Below are 27605 nucleotides of genomic sequence, written 5' to 3' on the forward strand. Positions count from 1 at the left end.
TATTCAGAGCAAAATCATGTTTTCTGTATCTCTTGTGAATCACCATCCCCTAGTACTAATCACAGCTTCTCGTGCCTCCACAACAGCCTCCACTGCTTTCTCTAATTTTCATTCTATTCAAGTTTTTTACTTGTTTCTTCCTTCATAGTTGTGCTGGTTTTGGCTGAGATAGTGCTAATATTCTTCATAGTAGCTATGTTTTGGATTTCTGCTGAAAACAGTGTTGAAAATACAGGGATGTTTTAGTTACTGCTGAGCATTACTTCCAATAATATGCTTCACCTGCTTCACTATAGTTTCAAAATCTCATCCAAATAAGAAATTCTCTTCTGGTTTCCCCTACTTGCTTCTCTCACTCCTCACAATCCTTTCCCCTATTCAGCAATAATCTAGATTTTTTTTAGCTGTTTTGTCTTCATAGATCTGACACTTTCTACAGTTCAAAAAACATATATCTTGATACCCTGCTCCCAGGTACATTATTTTATGTGGCTTACATGTTATGTGATAACACTCTGTTCTTTACAATGTGAGCCATCAAATTTTCCTTTGTCTTCTCTCTGTTTTGTCCATATTCTGATGCTGGCCATATACACCACAGAAGAAAAGTGCCCATATGGTTGTAAGTGTAAGCACTGGATATATCTAATGCAAACCCATCACAAAACTCCCAGTTTCGTAAGTGTAATCCATGGAGCAGATCAAAGCAGAGATCATGATTTCAAATGGGGTTCACAGTAAATGGAAATGACATCCATGTGTGAATTCTGTTTAGTCTAGCTCTTCCAAGTTGTACAAAATTGCTATCAAGAAAAGAAGAAGAATGCAAATTTCAGCTTTTGTACTTACAACCTTCTCTCTTACGCTAAGAGAAATTCATATGTCATCGTATTAGCTATCTAACAGGTATAAATCTAAGTTAAGCAATCATCTAGGCTTTTTTTTTACAGGCACTGGAGTGAGGAATCAAGAAGGGGTGATTTATATCATGTACCTTCGTCTTCAGATGGAATTGTGATTTGAGGAATGTGTGTCTGCCCACTGACTATATAGAGACCCTTTAGACTTTTAGGATTTGCATCCTAAAAAAATAATTGTGTAAAATTCCTTATATTTCTGTATCTTAAATTTATCATATATATCAGTGCAGGAATTTGAAACAGTACATTCCAGAGAACTGGATGCAGTCATTTCTTTCCACAAAATTACATTCTTTCTTGTGCAATTCAGGTCATTTACTATACAGCTTCAGAAGTTCGCAGTCACTCTGCCTTTCATTTTCTTCTGTGCTTTTGCTATTGCTGACACCCTAACATATGAGTTGTCATAACCTCTCAGTTTGCCAGGCTCCTTTATCTCTAGTCCATTTCAGTTTTAGAAGAAAAATCTATCAAACTTTTCAACAGTCTGAACAGTTCATACATTTCTAGAAATTATTTTCCTGTGTAATATTTCATTCCATGCACAAGATGATACATAAAAATGGAAAATTGCTGTTGCTCGATTGACCTTATTTCATCAACAAAGATTATAAAGTACTTGTAACTTGGGACTTACACGGTTATTTTAATAATGTTTAATATGATAGTTTGCATAATTTTATTTAAAATGTTAGTAACTGCAGTTAGAGTGTTTAAAAGGCAGAAATTAATACATAAACTGTGGGTTGAGTTTGATTCATTTAAACACTTAAGATAAAATTTTCTCTCAGTTTTAGGGAGAAGTCAATAGCATACTAAATAGCAAAATTTTAGGCAAGGAAAGAACAGCAATAATTTACTGCATTCCTTGATATCAATTACATGTTTATATAGTAATCATATAATGAAATACATATAATATACATAATGGGCATGCCCCATTTCCTCAATAAATAAATATATAACCAACATAATCTAATCTCTTGCAATTTGTTAAATGACAACATACTCTGACTCATATTTTTGTGCCTAAAATTGTCTCACAGTACCTTTGTTTACCTTTGTTTACCTTTGAGAGTTAATACTCCCTTCCCTGCTCTCTCACCCTGTTGCCTATGAACAAGCCACAATCAATGAATTCTCTTGGGTTCTTTTCTCCTTGTGTGCTCTCTCTAGCACAAGTACTGAAGGCTAAACTGTTCTCTCAGTAACACTGGTGCAATCCCATTGGTGTCACTGGGCTTGTACTAGTGTAACTGATGTTACTTCTATTCATCTGTGCTTACACCTGCAGGAGGGAGGAGATCTGAAAAGGTAAAGAAAATACTTGCACAAACAATAAAAATGAGTAACAAGGAATATTCACATAAATGAAGTATATGTAGATTTATAAACAAATATTCATGGATTCAACAGGACAAGTTTTATATGTATGAATCACTTGCTTTACAAGTGTTTTTATAGCAGCAGAAAGGTTCACTATTTTAAAATCTTGGAAGACTCTTTAGTGTATGTATGGGCAGGGAGCCACAGTCCTCTGCACTCTACAACTAAAAGCATAGCAGAACAGCTCCCTCATGCCCAATTAATTTTGCTGCAGGAAAAAAAACCCACGAGAATCTGAGTGGCTGAGGCAAAATCAAAGTGGTTTTCTGCTCCTCCTTGCAGGCTCAGGGAAAGAAAATTGATGTAACTGTTGTTCACAGGGATTAACAGTGCACACCCTGAGAAGCAGCTAATACAGCACGACTGATCATCACCAGGCACAATCAAGCCTAGCCAAAATTCAGCAAATTGTTCCAAATGTTTCTCAGCTTTCTTGGTAAAAAAAAAATGTGTTGCATCTGTTGGGGAGAAATTTCAGTTTTTCATAAAAAGTTCTTCAACTTAAATCTAAGGAGAGAGGGAAAAATCACTTTCATCCATCTTCAGTTTTATTTCCAAAACAGAGATGAAATCTTGAAAGGTGAACCTGAATGTTACTTTTGAAATAATTTCTATGCATTTCCTCAGTACTCTGAAAAAAAAAAAGATTATGCTTTTAAGGTTATCTACTAACTACTGCATACAACAGCAGAGATGCTTTACTGAAGCACTGGGGAAAAAGCCAAGAGAAAGCTTGAGAAAAATGCTGACACATAATGCTCTTTAAAACAAGCACAAAAAGCTTGCACTGCACAAGTGCCCTCAAATTAAGAAAGCAGTGTTGGAAAAAATCTATGGCAGAAAAAATATTCTAAGAATATTTTTAATACACTAAAATGCACAACTACAACACAGAAATACTTTGAAAATGTTTAATATTATGATATCACTTTAAAATGTCAAGTATAGCATCATCCCTTTTCAGAAGTAGAGCATAATTTACCAATTATATGAAGTATCTTTAGTATGTTCTCCATAGGTTTCCTGACATAGTGAAACCTATGATTTTTCACATATAAACTGTAAACTATATGGTAGCAGAGATTTGGAAAATATTCTGGTTCTTATCTCACCAGTGTGTAATTTAGTGGTCAGTGATTATCATAGGTAGATTTGTGCATGATATATCTCCTGTACATCAAATGCTCTAATATCCACAAGGCCACTAAACAGGCACTCCTGGGCTTTACTACGCTGTACGTGCTCTAACATGTCTGCTCCACACGTGTTATTTTTTAGGATTACATTTTCTTCTGCCTCATCCCATATGTGGAATCTGTTGTGTTAGGGTATGTGTACTCGGCACTGATGAGGCCACACTTTGAATACTGTGTCCAGTTCTGGGCCCCGCACTTCAAGAAAGATGTTGAGGTGTTGGAGCGAGTCCAGAGGAGGGAGACCAAGCTGGTGAAGGGTCTGGAGGGTCTGACCTATGAGGAATGGCTGAGGGAGCTGGGGTTGTGTAGCCTGGAGAAGAGGAGGCTCCGAGGTGACCTTATTGCAGTCTACAACTACCTGAAGGGAAGTTGTAGTGGAGTGGGAGTCAACCTCTTCTCCCCAGGCAACTAGCGATAGGACAAGAGGACACAGCCTCAAGCTTTGCCAGGGGAGGTTCAGGTTAGACATTAGGAAGAATTTCTTCTCAGAAAGGGTCATTAGACATTGGAAGGGGCTGCCCAGGGAGGTGGTGGAGTCACCATCTCTGGATGTGTTTGAGAAAAGACTGGACATGGCACTTAGTGCCATGGTCTAATTGACATGGTGGTGTCAGGGCAATGGTTGGACTCGATGATCTCAGAGGTCGCTTCCAACCTGATTGATTCTGTGATTCTGTGTGATAAAAACTCATCTGCACCCCCAGAAAGGAAGAGAGAGAGTCAGTGGCAGGTGAGGGAGCCCAGGTAACACCCTGCCTGGCTGCTCCCAGGCTCTTCACAGCAGCCATCAGCCCATCAAAGGTGAGCACACACACTAGCAGAGTTACAAGGGTAGGTGGAGGAACCCCTATAACCCCACCAGAGACCCGTCCTCTCCCAGGGAAGCCTCAGCCCCATGGGCTAGCACCATGGGTCAGCTGGAGAGCACCTTACAGACTGGGGAATGTATCACTGCCTATGGGGGTGGGACACACTGTGGGATGCAGGGAATGAGTATCTTGACATTGTAAAAAGACTTCTGAGATTTTTAGGGGAGGAACCAAAGGTGTGGAAAAAGGAAGGATAAAGGTGGTTTGGAGAGGAATAAGCATGGGAAAACAGAAGGAAAGGGGATAAAAGGAGACAGTCACATGTAAACAAGGCCGGCCAGTGCGCTTCCCTGCCCATGCCCTGCGCCTGCTGAGCATCGTCTGTCATATCTTCTATTAAACTCCATTTCTACCTATTGTCTTGGGTGAGGGTACTCTATTCTCTGTGTGTATGTGTATGAGGGTCTGTGGTACCAGCAGCAGGAGTGTGTGAGGGTGCAGATGGCAGTGGGTGATAGCCAGCAAACATCAAGATGGGCTAGCTGATGAGTAGGTGAAGCAGTCAGAAGCCAGGGGTATGTCTGTAACCAGGAGTGAGACAACTTGAGGATTTGGCTGCTGGAGGGACAAGGGGTCCATGACAACTGCTTAAGAGACCTTAGGATCCAGGGGTTGACTGAGATACCCATTTGTATCTGCGTGTGTTACTGTGCAGGTGGAAGAGCAAGGATCCAGGGCCAGCTGCTGGATGGACTGTGTGTCTAAGCTCAGTTACTGGAGGGATCCACAGTGTGTGTGTGTTGATGCATGCAAATGGGTCTGTACCAGCAGCTGGAGAGGAGCTGCAGCCTCAAGGACTTACATACCCAGGTGTGAGCATCTGGGACAGCAAGGATCTGGGGCCAGCTCTACAGAGTTGATCGAGTGTCTAAATCCAGCTGCTGGCAGGTTTCACCCTGTTCACATATATACACACATATGGGGTGGGGGGAACACAATGAGGCCGTTGGTGGTGCTTTTGTGTGAGAGAGTGCTGATTGCATCAGTGTTGTTCTGTTCAGCCATGTGTATATGTGTATACGTGTTCTGTTTGTGTGTGTGTTTACTGGGAATACACGCTCAGACTTGCTACCGGTTGGTCATTGTGGCATGGAGTTGCAGCACCCTTACCTCTATCAGGCTACCAAATTCAGCAATCCCCTAACATCATGTAATAAGTCATGCACATGTATTGCAAATATAGTAATTTTTACTGTCACAGACTACAACACAATGCAAGGCTAAACTGAGAAAAAAATTGCTTTAACTTTGCAGGCTCATGTTCGTTGCTATGTACCTGCTATTTTCACCAAAGCAGAAAGATTAAAAATGTGACAGGGAAAGCTATTCTCATAATCTTTTTGAGTCATTCTTCACTAAGAACTGGCAGGGAAAGAACAATGGCTAGAAAGAGACCTAGAAATAAGAAACTGCGCTCAAAGTGTATATGATGGCAAACTATATACAATGTTAAAGCTTTAACTTTAGTAAAGCAGGGGAATGCCTACAAAATATAAATCAACTACATTTTAGGTACAGCCAAGTATCAAAAAGATGTGGAATTCAAGAATTGGGTAGAAAGTCAAGTATAATTTATTTTCTTCCAATAGGTCTGCATATAGAGATAAGGTTCATTGAGACGTGTAATTGAAACGGGAGTGCCCAGTCCTGACTAAAGACCAACCTGTCTTATTGATGAGATCAATCTCCTTAAACCATGAGAATAGCTCCTGGAGATTGGTCCCTATTCTGAAAGAAAGATGGACATCTTTCAACAATGTCAAGATATATGAAAAAATGTTCCATAAACTAGAATATATTTGTGTCCTTCTACATGAAAATCAAATGCCTGGAGAACGAAACAGGAGCACTTTTCTGACTTATTTTACAAATAAACTTCAAAGTAATACATGATGCCTCTAAACAGAAATGGAACAGTATTGAAAGCACCAGATGTAAATTTAGTCTGTTCTCCTCTGGGAGAATAACAAGGGGTCATATGGACAGTTGAAGACTTTTACAATTTATACAGTAAGAAAGAGCATTATTGAGATAATGACAATCTGCTTCTACTAAAGAGAAAGATGATGGTGAAATCAGCGTGATTAAACAAACTTGTACACTACGTATTATTTGAAAAAGTACTATAGCTCAATAGTTTCAAGATAAACCCAGTGTGCTATGCTCACCTTTCCATCACCTTTGCAAAGTCTAAGTCCTGAATTTGGACGTTATACAAGGTTAATTTTGTTATGACCACACTACTGCCCAATTAAGCTGTGTAAAGAATGAAACAATCACACTTGCCAAAATCCAATAAAGTGAAGTTTTCTACCTAGCTAGTATAAAACGTCACATAATCGGCACAAATAATTATGACTGAAAAGAATCCAAAGTTTAAACTATTGCCATCTTCATGCAGAACAATTACAGACACAAATCACTCGACAGATGATTGAATATGCTAATGTAAGATACAAAAAAAATGCACTTCAGTTGTCATTTCTTTTTATTAATAATCTCCACAAAGTGGAAATTCTTCTCATGTAGGCATCTTTACTTTCTATTACCCTCAAATTAAGTCATTCTTCTATAGAAAATTATGAAAGCTGGGATTTTTAAAATCAGGAAAACAGATATTATCTGTGGTATATTTGGGTTTGCTACTATATGCGGAAAGCTAGGTCATCTAAACACTGATTAAAAATATAATTTACCATTGAGACTGATTCACCAGATCACTGCATTAAAAGTGGCATGGGTTTTTATTGTGTAAAATGTGGATTAGAAATGAGTCACATTCCAAAACCCTCAACACTCACAACTTGCAACAATAGGGATATTGCTTCAGAGCATTTCCTGAAACTGTGCTGAAGATGTGTTAGTTTTACAGCATGGATCAGCTAATTCCGGGCTAACAATGGGGGAAAATGAGAGAGAATTTAAATGATTAATTTTGTGTTTTTATTAAAGCAAAAGGTTGTTCGTTCAGATTTATTTATATTGTTGTAGGAAAAGAGTAAGAACACACTGCAGTTATTCTAAAATTTAAAAAAAAAAAAAAGTTAACATAATGTGAAAAACCTCTCCTATAAAACCTGCAGTGGATAATGTTAAGGGCAATACATAAAGATTATAAAGGAAGGAAATCTTTTCTATCCAATGTTATTACTAATGTTGCATTATGTACTACCAGGATAACAACAACCTTGCCTTGGCTGAACTTTTAAGAGGCAGTTTGCAAAGCAAAACATCAATCAATTCTATACATAAAAAATAAATATCCTTAAAATTACAAAGAAAGGTTCTCATAAAATAAATTTCAGATATATCTCATTTTAAAGGACTGAAATGTCACAGAAATTAAGCACTTCCATTTCCAATAAGACATGAAACCAATATTTTTCTTTTCCACTTTTCATCAAAATTAGTTTTCTCTTCAGCCCTGAGCGGTTACTTTCTCTTTAATTCTTAGGTTATCTAGGGCCAAAGGAATACATCTGTCTCTAGCAACAGCACTCTCAGTTTTGCCTGCCTGATGTCTGAAGTCCTCCAAAATGAAGTCTTATGGAACAGGAAAGCTCTTTTGTCCTTTTTTATAATTAAAACTATTAAGATAATGACATCTGTGCTAACTCTTCTTTCACCTTTGAAAACAGCTTTCAGTTAAGTTCTACCCATTTCTAATACAGTGAAATATACCTACAAGTGCCATTGTCTCAAATCACAAAGAAATTAAGTCTATAGGTAAGTAATTATTCACTTGTACTCTTTAATTCTCAATTCACTTGTACTCTTTAATGCAACTTCATGACAAATTAACTCAGAATAAATCTACTGCAGTGCAAAAATAGTCTTGTGTACTTGAAGAGTTTTATTAACTTCTTAAATATATATTCCAATTAAGCTTTTTATGCAAAAGAATAAAAACTAAAATGAACAGAAACATTTATGGAAGACAATGGGTTTGATGGCTTAAGACTATGGATTGTACTATAAAAGCATATTTTCAAGAGTTATGTTAACCACTGGATCCTTGCAAACCCACAGATCCTACTGATTTTAGCTTACTGCTACAAAATCCGGTAATGTTAACTGTGGGTCTATAGTGTAATATATCAAAAATGACACAAAAGCAAAAGCTATTTCAAGGCCAGGGAGAGCAAGACAAAAACAAATTCAAACTACATTTAATTTAGGTCAGTTCGGGCCACGCAATTTTAGGCTGACTCAAATCTCTAAGTGCTTCAAACAACTCTAACAGTTATAGTCTTCATTCTGCAGCACATACCAACCTCATGGACAAATTGTCTTGGACAAATTAAAAATTAAGTATAGCTGGGCATAGAGCAGGGGTATGTACCCTCACACCCACAAAACTATATATGATTTATCTCAGAGTGCTAAAAATAACTGATAGAGCAGAGCCTTGCTGGTTTCCCCACAGTAGAGGCTACAAGGATAAGAAGAGCAGCCCAACAGGAACAGACTTTGCAAAAGCGAAGCACAGTACCTTTTTTGGGGGGTTTATTTCAGTGCGGTCCAAAGGATCAACTGCCTGATAGTGGGTAGAGGGTATCCAGAAACCTGCTGTCAAGTTTATTTTTCTGTCAGAAAGTCTGCTTCGTGAGCAGACTGGTAAATGCAGGGAAGCACATCCATGATCTGGACTAAAATGCTGAAGTACATGCACTCTAAGTACTCCAAATAAAAAAAAAAAATGAGGCTTTACACGTTTTTTATGCTTCTACCTGAAGCAGAGGGACACAGACAAGTGCATGATGTGCTCTCTTTATAGTTCAGTAAGCTCCTCTCTCCCAGTCTGCTAATGGCAATGCTTCAATCAAATCTCTACAGAAGGAACTTCTTGATTGAATCTAAAGGCCAGGGTTATTCACAGGCAATTGAAAATGGAAAGTGTTATAATTTCGCAGAACGAAAGTGTGAAGGAGTAATTAGATACGTGACCAAGGGATGCTTTTACTCGTTGGATTGACAGGATGTTCATATTTCTACCTACATCCAGACACAGTGAAGGTTTTCTTCTGATTTTCTTATGTAATATGATACGTAGCACTCAAATATGCAAAGTAGTGCTCATTTCTGAGGAAAATAAAAGAAATCCCCCAAAATCTTAAAGTTATTTTACTTTAAACAGTTGCTTTTTCCTCCTAGTTAAAAATTATGTCTTAGATGAGGCTTAAATAGTCAAAATTGCATCCATAATTTAAAAGGGAATCCCAGTAAAAAAAATGGCATTTTTACTCCAAAATCAAATTGCCCCCTTTTGTAAAGATATTCCTTTCTAAAACAGTATATTTTAAAAGAAAAGGTTTGAAATATATTAATTTTCAGGTAGAAAAACAATGGATATGAAATAGAGGCAAAATAAATCAGATTCATAGGATCCATTCTGTACTTTTGCTTTGGGTTTTGGACAGCAACAACATATTTTTCTGCTATCCATCATACTGAAGTCCATTTAAGTCATCAGATGGCAGAATGAAGATTTTTCTATTTTTACATGTTTAGGAGGAGTTGTTTTATGTTAGTTCATTAGTCTGGTGTTATGTAGCACTTTTTTTCACTAATGATCTCAAAATATTTTATAAACAGGATTTAAATCAGTCTTGTCAATATTGCAATTATAAAAGAAAAATCTCTTCTTTCACTGCAGAAACACTGACATGCAGAACACAGCAGCACTTGCCAGGGCAAACAACATTGCTTTGATACAATTCAAGGGCCAAAACAGAGAAGCCAAGCCAATGCAGCTTTTAAAAACTAGCACAGAGCTCTACCAGATTTAGCTGTTCCATTGTAATCCACAGTAACTGACAGACTGAAAGATGAGTATAAACAACAAACAAACAAAACTGGTGTTTAACAATCTGGAAAACAGAAGAGTCATTCGAGATAATAAGATGTGCAATCTGACTTTCAAGACTATGATCAAACTAATTAAGAAAGAAGCAACAAATTTATTCTGAAGTCAATGGGAAAATATATACTTATATGTCAATTTTTATATATTTTAATACACTCAATAAAAAAATCCCAAATCCAAGAGCTTTGTGAAAATTCAGATCCTACCCTTTTAGACAAGAATTTCTTTTTACTCCTCTGTTACCTTTCTCTTCAAATATTTGAACATCAGTCATAGTTATATATGACATTTCATATTCATTATGTAATGCCACATGACTTATGCTTTATTGTAGAAATATATAAGACCACCTCCTTCCTCCAATTTACTTATTTAGGTCTAGGCTGTACCTACATTTATATTATCCAGTAAAAGCCTTTAGAGTACTGACTGCCTCTCAGAATTTGCAACTTTTCCTCATTCTTTTTACAGCCAAAATAGGAGGAATTCCTTTTTTTTTTCATCCTTTGTTTAAGCCTTTTTGTCCCTCATTGTGATGTGTTCTATCCAGGTTGCACTAGCTGACTAGGATGACAGAGAATAAAGCTGAAAATTTTCCTAACCTCCCCATTTTGTCATCATCATGGCCCCTACACTTCCCTGTGCAGGAGCTTTCACAGGACAACTGCCACATTCCAGAAAGGGTCTGAGCTCCCGGTGTCCCTAAGCAGGGATGCACCAAAACAGCCGCACAGCTGTCTGCGTGGCCGTGCTCAGGCGTGTAAAGCAATCCGAAGATTTGATTATAGCTCACGAAAACATAACCTAAGTAATCCGAAAATCAGTTCTTTAGGAAACAATTTGAGTGTATCTGCACAGAACTCAGCATAGGTGGCACAATTAGCAAAGCAAACCAGTAACAAACCAACAATAAATCATCATAATAATAGTAATAATAACAATAATAATAACAATTTGGAAGAACAATGGGAGACTGAAGAAATATGAGGAATTCATTGGGACCAAAAGGAGAATAAAATACATATTCCTTAGATCTTATCCCTGTGAAAAGGCAGGGGAAGGAAGGGAACAGCCATGGTAGTGGAGTGAACTTATATTAATGCCTAGTTAAGATGAAAGGAAAAAGAAATTCCATCATAAAATAAATAGGATGGTTCCCATCAATTTCTGAAAGTGATGCAGCAAAGCCAGCCTTACAACTACTTTTAACTGTACAGCATTTTGGAAACTAAAAAAGAAATAAATCAGGCTTATTCTGTGCAACAGAGAAACTGAGATGATTCATATGTTATTAAATTAATGTTTCTCATTATACAAAAAGATCTAAAATTTACAGCCAAAGAATAGAGAATAAACTCCCACAAATGTTTAATTGTGCTTAAAATGCCACAGAATAATTCGTTTTGTACCACCGAAGCTTCCTATCAAATTTATGCCCACATCCAAAGCTTGGCAAGCCAAAGTTTTCAAGCCACTGAACCTAGAAAGAAAGCTAATTAACTGTTTCATCTGTTATTCGCTGTAGGCCCAAATTATAAGGAATAACATACAGTATAATAGAATAAGGCCTTTTCTTTTATCTCTTTTAAGAAAAAGCATACTGCTGAAAAACAGTCCCTCACAGGAGGATTTTTTTTTCCAAACTATTGAGTTGAAAGGTTTGAAGAATGTCAACAGTACCAAAGGTTTAATTACATGAATTTAAATAATTAGAATGTTAATGAGACAAATCACGCAGTTTACCAGTCGTATACCAACTGTAAAAAGGAAATCTCTCTCTGGTGGGCCAGGGGAAACACTACATTTAAAAATGCCTTGTGAATGCTAATCATTGCTGTGAGGCCCCCTCCCTCTGAAAACACTCAGGGATTTTTGGAGGAAGGTGGAAGAGAGGATGAGCAGAGCTCTTATTGAAATGGAAATGCATTGAAGGTACATTGCGTAAAAGGAAACAATGAGACAGGTTTCTCGTGCTGCTGAGCCAACAGCTAAACGAAATCATGAGAAGTCTCCATCTGGCATGTAACACTAAAAATAGCCTGACCTTATTTAGGGATCTATCAGGCTATCAGTTGTGGCTAGTAATGTCAGAGAAAACTAAGACCATTTTGATTCACCAAAATTTGCAAATCCATGATTATGCCAGTGTTTAAAATTTGAATTTAATTTCTACATGGTATAAAATGAATTACTTAACTTTGCTACGGTAAATACAGTGAAAATTACAGTTATTTAAGTAAAAGTAGATTTTAATAAAAGAAAAAATTATATACTGTTTTGCTTTTTTAAAGCAGCTTTTTTTTTTTTTTTCCAAAAAACATGAGTGGACAGCATTAACCAGTTCATGAAAAGCATCTTAAAAAAACCCAACACTCAGAAATCAAAAACTATGTCAAAAATTTTCATGAGATGTATCACTTACCTATATATCCACTTGCCTTCTAATTTTATTTGACAAGTTAATTTAGAAATGGTACTCAGATTTGTGGAGCACATTCAAAGGAAAGATTAAAGGACAAGCACCTAAGACTAGAGAAAAACAGGATATGAGAAAAAGAGTGTGATCATAGGAAACATGGTCCAATTGGTAAGATCTAAAAATTTCTGCCTGTTCCTCGCATAGGAGGCTTCCTGGACTCCAGGTGTGCTTTGAGGCTTGACAACAGGAGCTGAATAGCAGGGATCTAAGATGACTCTAGCCCTGAAGATGAGCACTTCTGGGTGTTTTCGACATGCTGCAGTTATGAGAGAAGATCAGCTGCTTTATGTCCACTTACATCATGGCTGCATTCAGCTTTGGACAGAAAATATCATAATTGAACTTGACTTCTCTGATCCATAAAATAATTTGTCCCTATAGTGTTAGATGGTTTTTCGTGGTAACTAAAAAAGAATGATACCTTTCAGAAGCTTTAACAACTATCTAGCTAACCCTAAGGATACTTAAACATTCACCAGAGATGTCCCTAGGCATTTACAGTCTTACTCCAGTCATGTCTGGAAGTCCTGACAGTGCTGAAAAGGCAGGTGCTTGACTCATGTTCAAGTTCCAAAATAATAATTAAATCTAGTTTTCTGTTATCTCTCTAAACTGACCTGTCTGAAAAAAAATATTTTAGGGCATATTTGCTCAATTACATTTTCTGTAAGATAAATGATATGACAATGGCTGCATTATCATAGAATCATAGAATGGTTTGTGTTGGAAGGGACCTTAAAGACCATCTAGTTCCAACCCCCCTGCCATGGGCAGGGACACCTTCCACTAGACCAGGTTGCTCAAAGCCCCATCCAGCCTGGCCTTGAACACTGCCAGGGAGGGGGCAGCCACAGCTTCTCTGGGCAACCTGGGCCAGTGTCTCACCACCCTCACAGTATAGAATTTCTTCCTAATATCTCATCTAAATCTACCCTCTTTCAGTTTAAAACCGTTACCCCTCATCCTATCACTACATACACTTAGCTCATCCAGTTTTGGAAACTTTTCTTTTGCCTTTCCAAATATTTGAGAGACAAAGCCCCACTAACACCCCACGGTGTTATAGCCTGTGTTATAGGCCCCACAGCTATTATAAGCTGTACTAGGTCTGGCTGGGATGGAGTTAGTTTTCTTCATAGTATCCCATATGATGCTACACTTTGATTTATGGCTGACCAAGGGGATATTCCATACCATATGATGTTGTGCTCAGCACTAACAGCTCAGCGAAAGGAGGAGGAAGGAGGGACATTCATGGTTATGGTGTTTGTCTTCCCAAGTAACTGCTACATGTGATGAAGCCTTGCTTTCCAGGAAAAGGCTAAACATCTGCCTGCTGATGGGAAGCAGTAAATGAACTCGTTATTTTGCTTTGCCTGCACATGCAGCTTTTGCTTTCCCTGTTAAACTGTCATTACTGCAATACACAACTCTTCTTGCCTTCCTTCTATTTCATCCCTGCCCCACAGGAGAGGGGAGTGAGAAGAGTTTGTCTGTTGGTCAGAGCTGACCCACCACATACTGTCCATAAACCTGTTTTTGACAGGTTCACTGAGCCGGGAGGGGATGCATACACACAGGCAAACATGTATCTGACCCAGTGACTACAGCACCTTCCTAGCAGAGGAATACAACAGAATGAAACCAAAACAAACTAAACTGACCTAGTCCTGGGAGCAGGAAGGAAAACACAGGTGTCCCAGCTGACTCTCCCAAATATTAGGTTGGAGGAAGAGGTCATTTGTCCATATGTTTTCTGTCTCCCTCATTTTGGAGAATGTTGAAGCGTACAAATCCTGATCAGAAATAAATGCCTATCTCTAAAGCAAAGAGTCCATGTCCTATGGGACACTACGTTGGCCTGGGCTTAGCAGATATGCTCCACCTTGACATTTCTTATTGGCTGGTCTAATTAAGTCCCTATTTGGTAGCTCTGCTGTGTCCCATATCTAAGGGACATAACTCTTCCCATGCACCGGGTAAGAGCAAGGTGACTAATTCAGAATTGTGTATTTTCACAACAAGCACCTTCTGTTTATTTATGTAGTTCACATCATGTGTTGGAGACTGAAACAGCCCACAGGCCCTTTTCAGTCTACTGTCAATATTTCTCTTGAATGCATTTGGTCATTTGTCTTTTTTTTTTAAGAGAAAGGAACAGTAGTATAAAAGTGGTATAAAAGCGTGTAAGTATTGATAGACTGTGTTATGGGAATGAATCATATTGATTGAACATCTTGTCACTAGTGTAATTGCATCTGTATTTAGGAATTCTAACCCCGTAGCTGTAGAGTATCCTGGGCACAGGTCCAGCGCTGGAAATGAGAAGTGGGACTCACAGTGTCCCTTTTGGTAGACCTAAAGAACACTAAGTGTAAAATGTCTCATTAAAACAGAAGAAAAGCCAGACCTACTGAAAGTGAGACCAAAGCAGATGGTTCTGATGTTAGGAAGGAAAACTGAGACTTAGAAATGATAGGAAGCCTTTTAAGAAAGCTGAATGTAAATGAATAGCGAAAATTTTTTAACTTTTCCACCCTTTGCAATGGTTGAAATTCCCAACAAGGGATTTAATTCTCTTCTGCTTTACAGCAGCGTCACTCTTCTAAACTGCTCTTGGCTGTGATCTTTACGTGTGTTCTGCACAATGATTTCTAAGTTTTATGAATTGTCAGAAACAAACAAGCTGGCCAGGACAACCCCTATTAAACTTCCAAGAAAAGACAGAAGCCAGCAATATGATAAATAATTAGGCTTATGCATTGGTATCATAAGAAACAGATGTGGACAAAACACAACAGATGAGAGACATTAATTAGGACCTTTAAAAAGATAACTAAGAGTATGCAAGGAAAAAGCTTAGATACTGGCTGGCTAGCTTTGTATCTAATGCTTGCTTTTCTTGCCTCCAATCATTTAAGCCTGTTACTCTCTTTATTACGTATTCACTTTGTCTTTGTGTCCTTTATCTTCAACTATAGTTGTTTTTACAATCTAAAATGAAAATGATAAAATGCCTGTAGAAAAGCAGATTTTTTAAACTCTTAAGAAAAACATGCATTTATTTTAGGGTAAAATTGTTTTTTCTAGAAGTCATAAAAACGAAGAGACATTAGTAAGAAAACATGAAGTCATCCAGTTTGTGCTGTTATTCTTCATGAACAGCTACAAAAGGAATATAGACAGACAAATGAAGAGCTGTTTGCACCATTTTAATATTACAGTGTACATCTAGATATCTTCTTAGTAAGCTAGTCTTAGCTGCTCTAAAAAGAAATATTCATACTTTATTATTTTTTTAAGGAAATATTCATACTTCATCACTGATAAGGAGGAAAGGCTTAATGAAATCACAGTTTTTTTCAAAGGAAGGCTAGTTTCAGTAAGTTACAGTTTATATGTTGAAGTCTAAACTACAAATTATGTGTATATAATGTGCTATAATTCACCTGAGTGCAATTATCATTCCTGATTTCTTCTTCTAGAAAAGAATTAACTGTGTAACTGTAAAAGACATGATTAGTTGTAAGATTTCTTTATAACCTCTTTCCAATATTGAATAGAATTTCTGTGGGAAAATAAGCAAATTCTGCATATTAAAAAAATTAATACTTACATAAGGGATTGTGTCCAAGGTGTCTGTGTTGACAATTATAGGGGCAGGGCTTGCCTGAAAGGGGAAAAAAAAGAGAAAAAAAATTAAAATCTGAAATTCATTAATATTGGAATGCCCAATATATTAAATTAAAAGTCTAATTAAAAGCCTATCTTCCCATTGAATTCACATTGTACAACAGCACATAACTTTGGGTACTGTTCAATCAATTAAAGATGAAGGAAATAATAGATTCTTAGCCTCCAAATCATAGCTCACTGTGGTCTTTCTTTTCAATTTCATTAGGATTTGGATCACATCCTGCATATATAATAACTAATCATACATTTTTGAGTAGGTCTATAAGAAACATGATGTATTCAGCTTACAGTTAGGGGACTTTGGGGGTGAAGGTTTCAGCTTCTTTGCCTCACAAGTCCACTTTTTGTGTTTGAGCAAAACCAAGATGATCAACTGATTTTTACGGAGGATAAACCTCAACATTTTACATTTACACTACTTGTCAGTATTATATAGGTATGCAGTCTATGTATATGCACATATACTATGAAATTTATGTCAAAGCTATATACTTTGCATGGTTCATATGCACTCAGCTGATGTTCAGTTTGAAATATAGACCCAGTTTAAAAAGATATGTGAATCTGTAAAGCTGCCCAACCTGATCTTTAACTTATTGATGAAACCCACACCCAGGCTAGTTTCCAGCCACCTGAAATGCTCTAACCCCTTCCTCTTCTCATGCTGGGGTTCAGTGGTGGTGACCCAAGGCTGAGCTCTGATTCAACCCAGCTGCATAACTTTGGCTTAGACTCTAGAGAAAACTACAGAGCTATGAGAAAGTGCAGAGTAGAGTCACACCCCATAAATAAAATGTCAGACAGAGGCAGGACTGCTGAGATGGGAGAAGGATCAACATGTAGTGAGTGTAGCACAAAAAGTGACGAAGGGAACCCCTTCTCTGCCTGAGTGGTGCCTGCTTGGTCAGCAAAGACTCTTCAGACATTGTACTGCATTGATGAACATACTCATGTTTAGCACAGTAGCTCATTAGTTCTATTTATCTACATTGTGTATTAGCCATTGAATGAGACTCTGTACTTTAAATTTGTATAGACTGTAGGGTCTCTTTGTGCATGGCAGGCACGATTACAGCACTACTGAAAACACTGATCATATTTCTGTTGTCAAATATTCACTGCGGGATTTCAAAACCCAAGTAACATAACCCAAATTAAGAATGTAACATTAGTGCAGCTAGTCAAATACTTTGAGAACATTGCAGTATCTTTCTAATTTTGGTGTAGTTATTGTAAGATAATTCTGTGTTCAGACAAATTGTATGCTACTGCACAACAGCTACTGATGATTAATGCCATTATTTTTATACAACGTGTAACCTGTGACTAATAAACCAAAAATGATAAGTATAAAATTTAGTGTGTATACTTTTCATGGTATGTATCAGCTACCATAGTAAGGTACAATTTAATATTAAAATGCTTAGTATCTGAAAATATATTATCCCCCCCATACCCATTTATTCCCATTGTGCCCTATAATAGTGGACACTTTGGAGTGAGAGATAAAAGCTGAAGACCACTTGAGTATAATATTTTTAGCTTTAGGCATATGGAATTATTTATAATTGTATTATTAAAAGTTAAACAAAGGATTTCCTTTTTAGAATCATAGTTTTATCTTACATGAATATTTAGCTCCATATACTTAAAGACTGCTACCTTTGCTACAAGAAGAAAAAGATTTTTTTTTTTAAGTATTCTGCTGTCTCTACTGAATTTTGCCTTTTGTTGGTTTTATCATTTTTTTTTATTTTTACATACTGTGAGAAGGTCTAATACCAAATATAAACAAAGTTTGCAATCTTCAGAATGAAAGCATCTTTCCACTGCTTTAAAAAACAATAACTATTAAAATAACAAACATCTTTCAGTAGTCATTTTCCAAAGCATTCTCATAATATTACCAATCACTTCTAAGCCATTGAGGAACAAAGCCTTATATCCGTATCAGATTTTCTTGAAGTAAAGCTAAAGAGATCAATCAGAAACTGGTAATTGTGTTGTCATTGAACTTCATGAGGTTCCTCTCAGCCCATTTCTCCTGCCTGTTGAGATCCCTCTGAACGGCAACTGTCCAACGTATCACCTTCTCTGCCCAGTCTAGTGTTATCTAAAACCTTGCTGACAGTGCACTCTATCTAATCATTCTGCTTATTAATGAAAATGTTAAACAGCATTAGCACCAGTATCAACTCTGTAGAGACCCCAGAAGTAACTTGTCGTCAGTTACTGGACTTTGAATTGCTGACCTTTGGGTCTGGTGGCCTAGCCATTGTCCCACTCTTCCTTTAGTATATCCATCCATTCAGTCTCCTCTCATTTGGCTACAAGACTGAGAATTTGTGCTGAAAGCCTTGCTAAAATCAAGGCAAATGACGCCTACTGATTTCCTCTCAACCACAGAGCTAGTCATCTCATCACAGAGAGCTGTCAGGTTGGCAAGGCACAATTTACCCTTTGTAGATTGATCTAACTCTTTGTAATCACCTCCCTCTGTCCTTCATGAGCCTTGACAAGGCTTCCTGGAGGCACCCACCAGGATGTTTCCATTTGTTAGCTTCCTACCTAATCCTGACCCCCAGGTTCTCAGTTGGCCTGTCACCCCTTCCACGACGAAAGTCTGAGCATTTAAGCTGCTCCTTTGAATAGTGTGATCCTTCCATGCCTAGCCTTCCTACAGAGCCTGTAAAGAATTGGCTTTCAAGCACAAAGATCTTTCAGGATTCATTTTAACACAATGCTTACTGTAGTCTTTATTGATTGGAAGAGTTGAACTTCAACTATTAGACTGATGATTTCCTGCTACTGAGGTATTAATCCTTATCAGACAGATAGGCATGAGAAAATTCACAGAGCGATAGCTTCAGATGGATATAGTGACTATAACCATTCACTCACAACTAATATTATCAGTGCATTTTCCTTTTCCCTTCCTCTTTTTCCTGTATATGCATATGGGTGTGTGCATGCATGTGTGGGACAGCAAGTCTGTGTGGTGATTTGGGGTTTGTTGGTTTGTGTTTTTTTTGACTAGGAAAACTGATCTAATACAAACATTTTGCTTCAGTCTCTCTAACATATGGTAATTTGAAGAACACTGACATCCTGAGCTACAACATTACATTTAAGTGCAGGAAATGGAGCTGGTTTTCTTAGTTGTGTCCTGTTGGTAGCTCATGCTTTAAAGAAAAGTAGGAGGCTTTAATCATGCAGAGTTGAGAAGACAGTTTGCAACCACTGTCCTCTAATCACAGTGAAGTTACCCAAGGGATAGGTCAAGAGAAGATTAGTAGCAACAGGGCGTCAGAAGGATTTTACCTTCTAGGATGATGTGTCTATATTCTGACTTAAAAACACGTCACATGCACTGATTCACCAAATTCTCACAAAAAGTTACTCATATCTGTGCACTTCTTATAGAGAACACTGACAAATCTGTCATAGCAGTTCATCAGCTCATCAAGAATACTTCCAATTGTCCATAAATTAACAAATACACACAAAAAAATTTCTAGGTTCTCTCGAGAATCTCTGCCTATTTTGTCTTTGAGAGAGCACTGCCTCTTATCTGTCACAATCTATATACCCGCACATATGTAAACTACCTATCTAAGTTTGAGACTGAGTGAGAAGAAATGGCTTTCTGGAAGACAAAGATAGTGACTTTATTCCTAGCTCTGCCCTTTGACCTGCTTCTCAGTCTTAAACAAGACATTTAATTGCACTTTACCTAGCTTTTCCCAGCTGTAAAACAACTCTAGCAAAACTGGTTTGAATTGGTCAAAGTTTTAAGAGAGATGATGGTTGTCAAGAGTTAAATAATCTATCTGTATGTAAGGAGTTTTCAAATTTTACATGTCTAATTGCCTAATGTTCAGGATGAATTCAAATCAGTAGTAATTAGTTCATGGAAGAGACAGCCCTCTTTTAAGTCAGGTAGCATACAGAGCTCCCAGACTTTGCAATCAGACGTTAAAGATGGGAAGAGGCCTTCGTGAACAAATTCACAATTCTGCAGCTGCAAAATAAATCCAAACAAATCACCAAAAGAGGGAATTTTACTGAGTGTAGTGAATTGAGCGATTCTGTTTTCCTCATTCCTCATGCACTTTCCTTTCTGCCCTAATCCTTACCTATACATTAAGTATTATATTATGCTGACAATGTACCATGCGGGCTGTCAGCCTTACAACTACTGCTCCCTGCACAGACCTTTTTCCTGCCCTTGACTAGAAGCTTTCAGTGCTTTCAGCTGAGCAACTTCTGTGCTTTGAAGAAAAGGCATCACACTGACAGCTGCAGTGACAGATTGGCGTAGCTGGGACAAAACTAGAATAGCTTTGGGGGAAAAAAAATGGAGGAAGACTTGTTTTTTCTTCTTTTTAAAGGACTTGAGCACAACAGACTTTGCTTCCACAAATATATATGAGATTGTTCTGCTTGCAGCGAGTCAGACAGCCTCGTTGCTTTTCCACCAAAAGCACAACTTAAAAGCAAGATACAGTGAAAGCACTTGAAGCCAGCAGAAAGAGCACAAAAAGGCACACAGTCTAGTTCATGAACATTTACTCTGCTACTAAATTCTCTACAAGTGTATGACATGACTCATACCTCTCAGACAAGATGAACTTTCCCTCTACCATGAGTGCTACCATTATCCTGGTTGACTGGTTTTACTTACGACAGTCACAGTTTTATAGACTATCTCTGTTATACTGAATTTAATTCTTTTTGGAGTTCCAGAGAAGCTGTGGATGCTCCCTCCCTGGCAGTGTTTAAGGCCAGGTTGGATGGGGCCTTGAGCAACCTGCTCTAGTGGAAACAAGCCAAACCATTCTATGATTCCTCCTATGCAGTGCTGTATTCAACACCAGACCATGAAACTACTTGCATAGGTATATGGTAACTATTTTACAAATAATGAGCACAGCACATTATTTAACCAGAAAACACTAAAACAAGTATGTGATCATTTTGAAACTACCCACCTGTACTTATTACTAGCTGCGATTTTAATTTGACTCAGAACTCTCAATTGCTTGTTTTCCTGGTAAGGAATCACCATCATTATCTACACTATTACATTTAAGTAAACTCAAAGTGAAGAGGTGGTGAAATTTAGACTAATACAACAGCGCAGGTATTACCATTTAAAAAGTAAGCTGAGTTGTCAGTGTCTTATTACCATCTTTTGCAGACACCTGATGCTGTGGACTGTACGTCAGAGTTAAGGGCTCATCTTTCCAGGTAGTGAGCCCTAAATTCTAAAACACACTCTGGAATATTCAGTTGCAGTTTTATTTCACTTCAAAATGTTAGCATTTTGTGTCTTAATAATAGGAAGTGGAGCAGCCCCTATATTTGTACATGAATAGGCCATGCTGCATCTCCCAGACATTACGTTACAGACTTGTTTGAGGCCTTAGGACAGTAACGCTGAATTAGTTTGAATTAATTTCGTATTTTCAAAAGTTTCCTTTACAACAGTAAGAAATATATTTACACCAACACACAATGGCAGGAAAGATTAAATGATAATTTAGATGTCAAAACAGTAATTCTCTGGCATGCTATGAGTCCTCAAGATCACAGAACACACAGAACCTTCGTCATATTTACCACTGAATTACAAACTGTAAGGCTAGGAAGGAGAAAAAATCATTTGCTTTTTACTAAACAGAAAATATAAAAGATAGGGAGACTTTTTGAACATCTAAAGAATGACTTTTCAGCAAACAGTCCTACCTCTTCTTAGAGACATAAAACAGAAGTCAAAAGCAGCTTTGCTTGCAGGCTGCAGTTGTCAAGAACAGAAGAAAAATGCCTCAAGAAATCCTTGAGGCCTTTGCCTACATATGTAATGCAACCTCATATAAAGCCATTTAATTTAAAGGTAAACAGTGCCTTTCAAATAAGGTGGCCTTATTTTTCAGCTTGGGGTTTTGCATTGGTTTTTACTTAATCTGTAGGAATAAATTCCTATTTAAAATTGTATTAGCTGTGACATTATTTAAACAAAAAAGCATTTAGACCTAATGAAAACCTAACATTTTTGTATGGATCCACAGGTTGCCAGGGGTAATGGCAAGAAAGCACCTACTTTACAGTTGTTGAAGTTTCACCTGTACTGGTACTGCCTGTTAGCAGTTCAAATTAGCAATGATTAACATAATGGTGACTTTTTACCCGATATCAGGTCCAGTGAAGGACACAGAAATGTCAATGGGAAAAAGCTCTGTAGAGAATGAGGCATAATTATGATACATCTGAACTTCCAGTGGAGATATTATTCAACTAAATGTTATTACCCATTAAATTTTGAGGTGATAACCTTCTTATCACTAGACAGGGTGGATCCATCTGTCTCATTCTAGGATGCCAAATGCCATACCAAGACTCACACAGAGGTTCCATTATCACATCTCTACTGACTCACAAAAGAAAGTGATGCAAATTGTCTTACAGGCCTAAATCCTATATTTAGAAACACCGCTTCAGCTTGTGTTCATGGCCTTTTGAAAGTGAATGGTCCATAAATGTTCATTTATTACCTAGATCTGTGATCTGATCTCTGATCTGATTTCCACTGTACTTCAGAACTTTCCCCGAAGTCTGCATTAAATCACATCCCTCAAGAAAATAAAGAGATTTAACCAATGCAGGCAATGTCAATTTCTGGTATGTCCTTAAGTCTGGATATGGAAATTTCAGAATCAAGAACAAAAAGAAATACATTCCATATAGTCTTTTAATAAGTGTATTATCATCAAAACTCTGACATCTGATATGTATACATTTCTTTCAGGTTTTATATCCTTCATAACAATTTTATAAAAAGATGAAACATTTCAAAAATCTTCCTTGACACTACAATCAGTATTAGTGGAAAGATACACTGCAAAAATAGAGTGTTATGGAGTGATGCTACTGAAAACTTGTTAATATATTAATTTATTGCACTACTCAGGAGTGTAGACTCCTTCATACATTTATATAAAAATAATACTTTCTTCAACTGGATTTTAAACTTTACAGAAACTATCAAGACTGAGTGACAAGTGTGTGTGTACGTAGACAGACACCTATATGCATACAAACATGCACATACACATGTATGCACATACGCACGTATACACATACACTCATAGAGTAGGAAAAAAACATGCAGTCAGCTTTTAGGTGTTCTATTTGATCCAGCTTCATGATACGGTGCATGATTCAGCCTTGACATGAACAAAGATAAAACTCCTTGCAGAGAGAGGAAAAAAAAACGAAGGAAAACCACAGCCATTCTATCCCTCTTTTCTCTTCAAAAGTGAAGGCTGCGTCACCCATGGCATGACTTTTTACTTTTAAAATCATGGTATACCAAGTTCAGAAAGTAGTTATATCTTATTCTGTTACTTTTTTACAGCCTGAAGTACCTGCAGGTTGAGTGTAACATTTATTCTTACATGGAGACTGTTTAAGAGGCTGGTGGACCGAGTCCCTTGGGAATCGGTCCTGGAGGGCAAAGGAGTCCAGGAAGGCTGGACATGCTTCAAAAGGGAATTGTTAAATATTCAGGAGCAGGCTGTCCCAGTCTGTAGGAAGGCAAGCCGTCGGGGAAAAAGACCAGCCTGGTTAAACAGGGAACTTAGACTAGAACTTAAGGAAAAAAAGAGAGCCTACTTGCTCTGGAAGAAGGGTCAGGTAACTTGGGAGGTCTATAGGGACGTGGCCAGGTCATGTAGGGAGAATATTAGAAGGGCCAAAGCTCAATTAGAGCTCGATTTGGCTGCTACTGTCAAAGATAACAAAAAAAGCTTTTACAAATACATCAACAGCAAAAGGAGGGTCAAGAAGAGTCTCCACCACTTGCTGAATGAGGAGGGTAGTGTAGTGTCAGGGGATGAGGAAAAGGCAGACGTGCTCAATGCCTTCTTTGCCTCAGTCTTTAATGTCAAGACCGGTTGTCCTCAGGAGACTCAGCCCCCAGAGCCTGAAGTTAGGGATGGGGGGCTGTGTGAACCTCCCATGATCCAGGAGGAGACGGTTAGTGACCTGCTGTGCCAGTTGGACACCCACAAGACTATGGGCCCGGATGGGATTCACCCCAGAGTAATGAAGGAACTGGCAAATGAACTTGCCAAACCACTCTCGATTATCTACCGGCAGTCCTGGTTAACTGGAGAAGTTCCAGCTGACTGGAAATTAGCAAATGTAACGCCCATCTACAAGAAGGGTCGGAAGGACGATCCAGGGAACTATAGGCCTGTCAGCCTGACCTCGGTGCCAGGCAAGGTGATGGAACAGATCATCCTGAGTGCCATTACACGGCACATGCAGGACAATCGGGGCATCGGGGCCAGCCAACATGGATTCATGAAAGGCAGGTCCTGCTCGACCAACCTGGTCTCCTTCTATGACCAAGTGACCCGCTTAGTAGATGAGGGCAGGGCTGTGGATGTAGTCTATCTAGACTTCAGTAAGGCATTTGACACTGTCTCCCACAGCATCCTCCTGGACAAACTGGCTGCCCGGGGCTTGGATGGGTGGACTCTTAAATGGGTTAAAAAGTGGCTGGATGGCCGAGCCCAGAGAGTGGTGGTCAATGAGGCAAAGTCCAACTGGCGGCCGGTCACTAGCGGTGTTCCCCAGGGCTCAGTTCTGGGGCCAGTGCTGTTCAATATCTTTATAGATGATCTAGACGTAGGGATTGAGTGCACCCTCAGTAAATTTGCAGATGACACCAAGCTGGGTGGGAGTGTCGATCTGCTGGAGGCTAGGAAGGCCCTACAGAGGGATTTGGAAGGGTTAGATAGATGGGCTGAGACCAACGGCATGAGGTTCAACAAGAACAAGTGCCGGGTCTTACACTTCAGCCACAACAACCCCATGCAGCGCTGCAGGCTGGGGGAAGAGTGGTTAGAAAGCGGTCCGGCGGAAAGAGACCTGGGGGTGCTGATCGACAGCCGGCTAAACATGAGCCAGCAGTGTGCCCAGGTGGCCAAGAAGGCCAATGGCATCCTGGCCTCTATTAGGAATAGTGTAGCCAGCCGGTCTAGGGAAGTGATCGTCCCTCTGTACTCGGCACTGGTGAGGCCGCCCCTTGAGTACTGTGTTCAGTTCTGGGCCCCGCACTTCAAGAAAGATGTTGAGGTGTTGGAGCGAGTCTAGAGGAGGGCAACCAAGCTGGTGAAGGGTCTGGAGGGTCTGACCTACGAGGAACGGCTGAGGGAGCTGGGGTTGTTTAGCCTGGAGAAGAGGAGGCTCAGACGTGACCTTATTGCAGTCTACAACTACCTGAAGGGAGGTTGTAGTGAAGTGGGAGTTGGCCTCTTCTCCCGGGCAACTAGCGATAGGACAAGAGGACACAGCCTCAAGCTTCGCCAGGGGAGGTTCAGGTTGGACATCAGGAAGAATTTCTTTACAGAAAGGGTTATTAGACATTGGAATGGGCTGCCCAGGGAGGTGGTGGAGTCACCATCTCTGGATGTGTTTAAGAAAAGACTGGACATGGCACTTAGTGCCATGGTCTAGTTGACAGGGTGGTGTAGGGGCAGCGGTTGGACTCGATAATCCCTGAGGTCTCTTCCAACCTGGTTGATTCTGTGATTCTGTGATAACCAGCCTCAAAAACACAGAAACGTATGGACTAAAAATTACAATGCAGATGAAGGCAACAAAAAAAAAAGTGAATGTAAAACTAAATGTGAAATAGGGAAATTATTTTAACAGAATTCAGTATTTATTCAAGAGGTTTATCAGAACGTAAATTCCAAAGAAGGAAACACCTGCTTTCAGGAACTAATCAGTTACATTGAGCACTGTATATAGCAGCCCAGAAATAATAGAGTTGGTGCCAAAGAGCAGTCACGTCTGCTTGGCAAGAGCAGAGGAGACCAAGACTCAAAGGTGCTACAGCCAAAACTCTCCATAGAGAGGAAAGAATAAGAAATACAGAAGAAAGTGTCTTTAGAGTTTTAGAAAGGTTCTCAAGTATAACATAAGTAGCAAAATCACCATTAATCCTGTTTCAGCACTGAAGTTACCAGGAGAAGAGCTGGGGCTTACTGTGGTCCATAAAATGCATCAACTTAACTCACTGATTCTGGCTAACTATGTATAGGAGCAAAGCTATTTTGCCAAATGCTTTCACTTAATGAATGTATATTTACCTGTTGAGGAAGAACTTGAAGAATTAAACTTCATTTTGAATATCTGCAATAAACTCAAAGTTAAATTGGGTTGTGCTGGAGGAAAGAGGGCTTTGATTTTTACGTTAGTAGAAGTAAACTTCTAACCTAACGTCCTCTGGAAAAGTTTTAATTGATATCCCAGAGTGTCCCTTCATGTCCCAGAATCACTACGTGATGAATAAAATTAAAAAATAATTCCAAATATATCGCTTGCTGACAGCTTGTTTCAAACCCTAAATCACTACAGGCTCACTGCACTCACAGTACTTTATTTCAAAGGATAAGAAACATCGGTGTATAAAGTGAAGCTATCCAGGGTTCAGGGCAAGTCAGGCGTTTTACAAGGTTTTGCCTCATGTGGCATAAAATGCATTTCTCAGTGGGGATGCACTGTTACATAAATTACAACTATTTGGTATTTTACTATAGGGCTTGCCAACCATTTTTAATCTCAGGTTTCTCACTGAAGTCCTTCTGCCTGAGAGACTGGGTGCTCTCAGGATGGAGATGCAAGGTGGATGACTTGCAGGACAGTGCATGCTAAAACTGCCACTTTTACATAATTTACTGATTGTAGCACCCAGCAGGAACGTCACAGGCTGCCAAGCTCAGCAAGGACTCTCCTCGTGAATCAGGATGCTACTGAAAAAAGAGAATGCTGCCTTTAGGATGATGCAGTCATGCATCATGATGGTGGAAATACGCACATGCCATTTTCTTTTTGCTTTTAGGACCAATTCCCCTCATAGTTTGAAAATTTGCACAGAGGAAAAAAAACAGTCCAATTTCTAGATTTTTTATATTGTTATTCCTTAATCTGCTACATTCAAGTGCCTCTTTTAAGGAATGTGCCATACTGAAACATGAAGCTTGTATTATACCTGCCTTCCACCTTGCACTGGGCACAAAGAGTGAGGTTTTGGTAGCATGGGGTGCTGCAGGGGCAGCTTCTGTGAGGAGAGGTGTTGAAGTAGAAGAAACAAGTAAGAAGGAAAGAGCAGTGTAGGAA

At 38.7% G+C, this 27605-nt stretch overlaps 1 protein-coding gene across 7 annotated transcripts in view; it reads right to left on the minus strand.

The window, feature by feature from the left end:
* The window catches only part of DLG2 (discs large MAGUK scaffold protein 2), a 1096363-nt gene that overhangs the window by 429643 nt on the left and 639115 nt on the right, over positions 1 to 27605 (minus strand). For all 7 annotated transcript variants that reach the window (XM_068425103.1, XM_068425108.1, XM_068425110.1 and 4 more), the window contains one exon: positions 16333 to 16386. In XM_068425103.1, the coding sequence (XP_068281204.1) occupies positions 16333 to 16386 (54 nt within the window). The remainder of the gene's footprint in view (positions 1 to 16332; positions 16387 to 27605) is intronic.

This window comes from Nyctibius grandis, chromosome 2, assembly GCF_013368605.1.
Source record: "Nyctibius grandis isolate bNycGra1 chromosome 2, bNycGra1.pri, whole genome shotgun sequence".
NCBI classification, from domain to species: domain Eukaryota; kingdom Metazoa; phylum Chordata; class Aves; order Nyctibiiformes; family Nyctibiidae; genus Nyctibius; species Nyctibius grandis.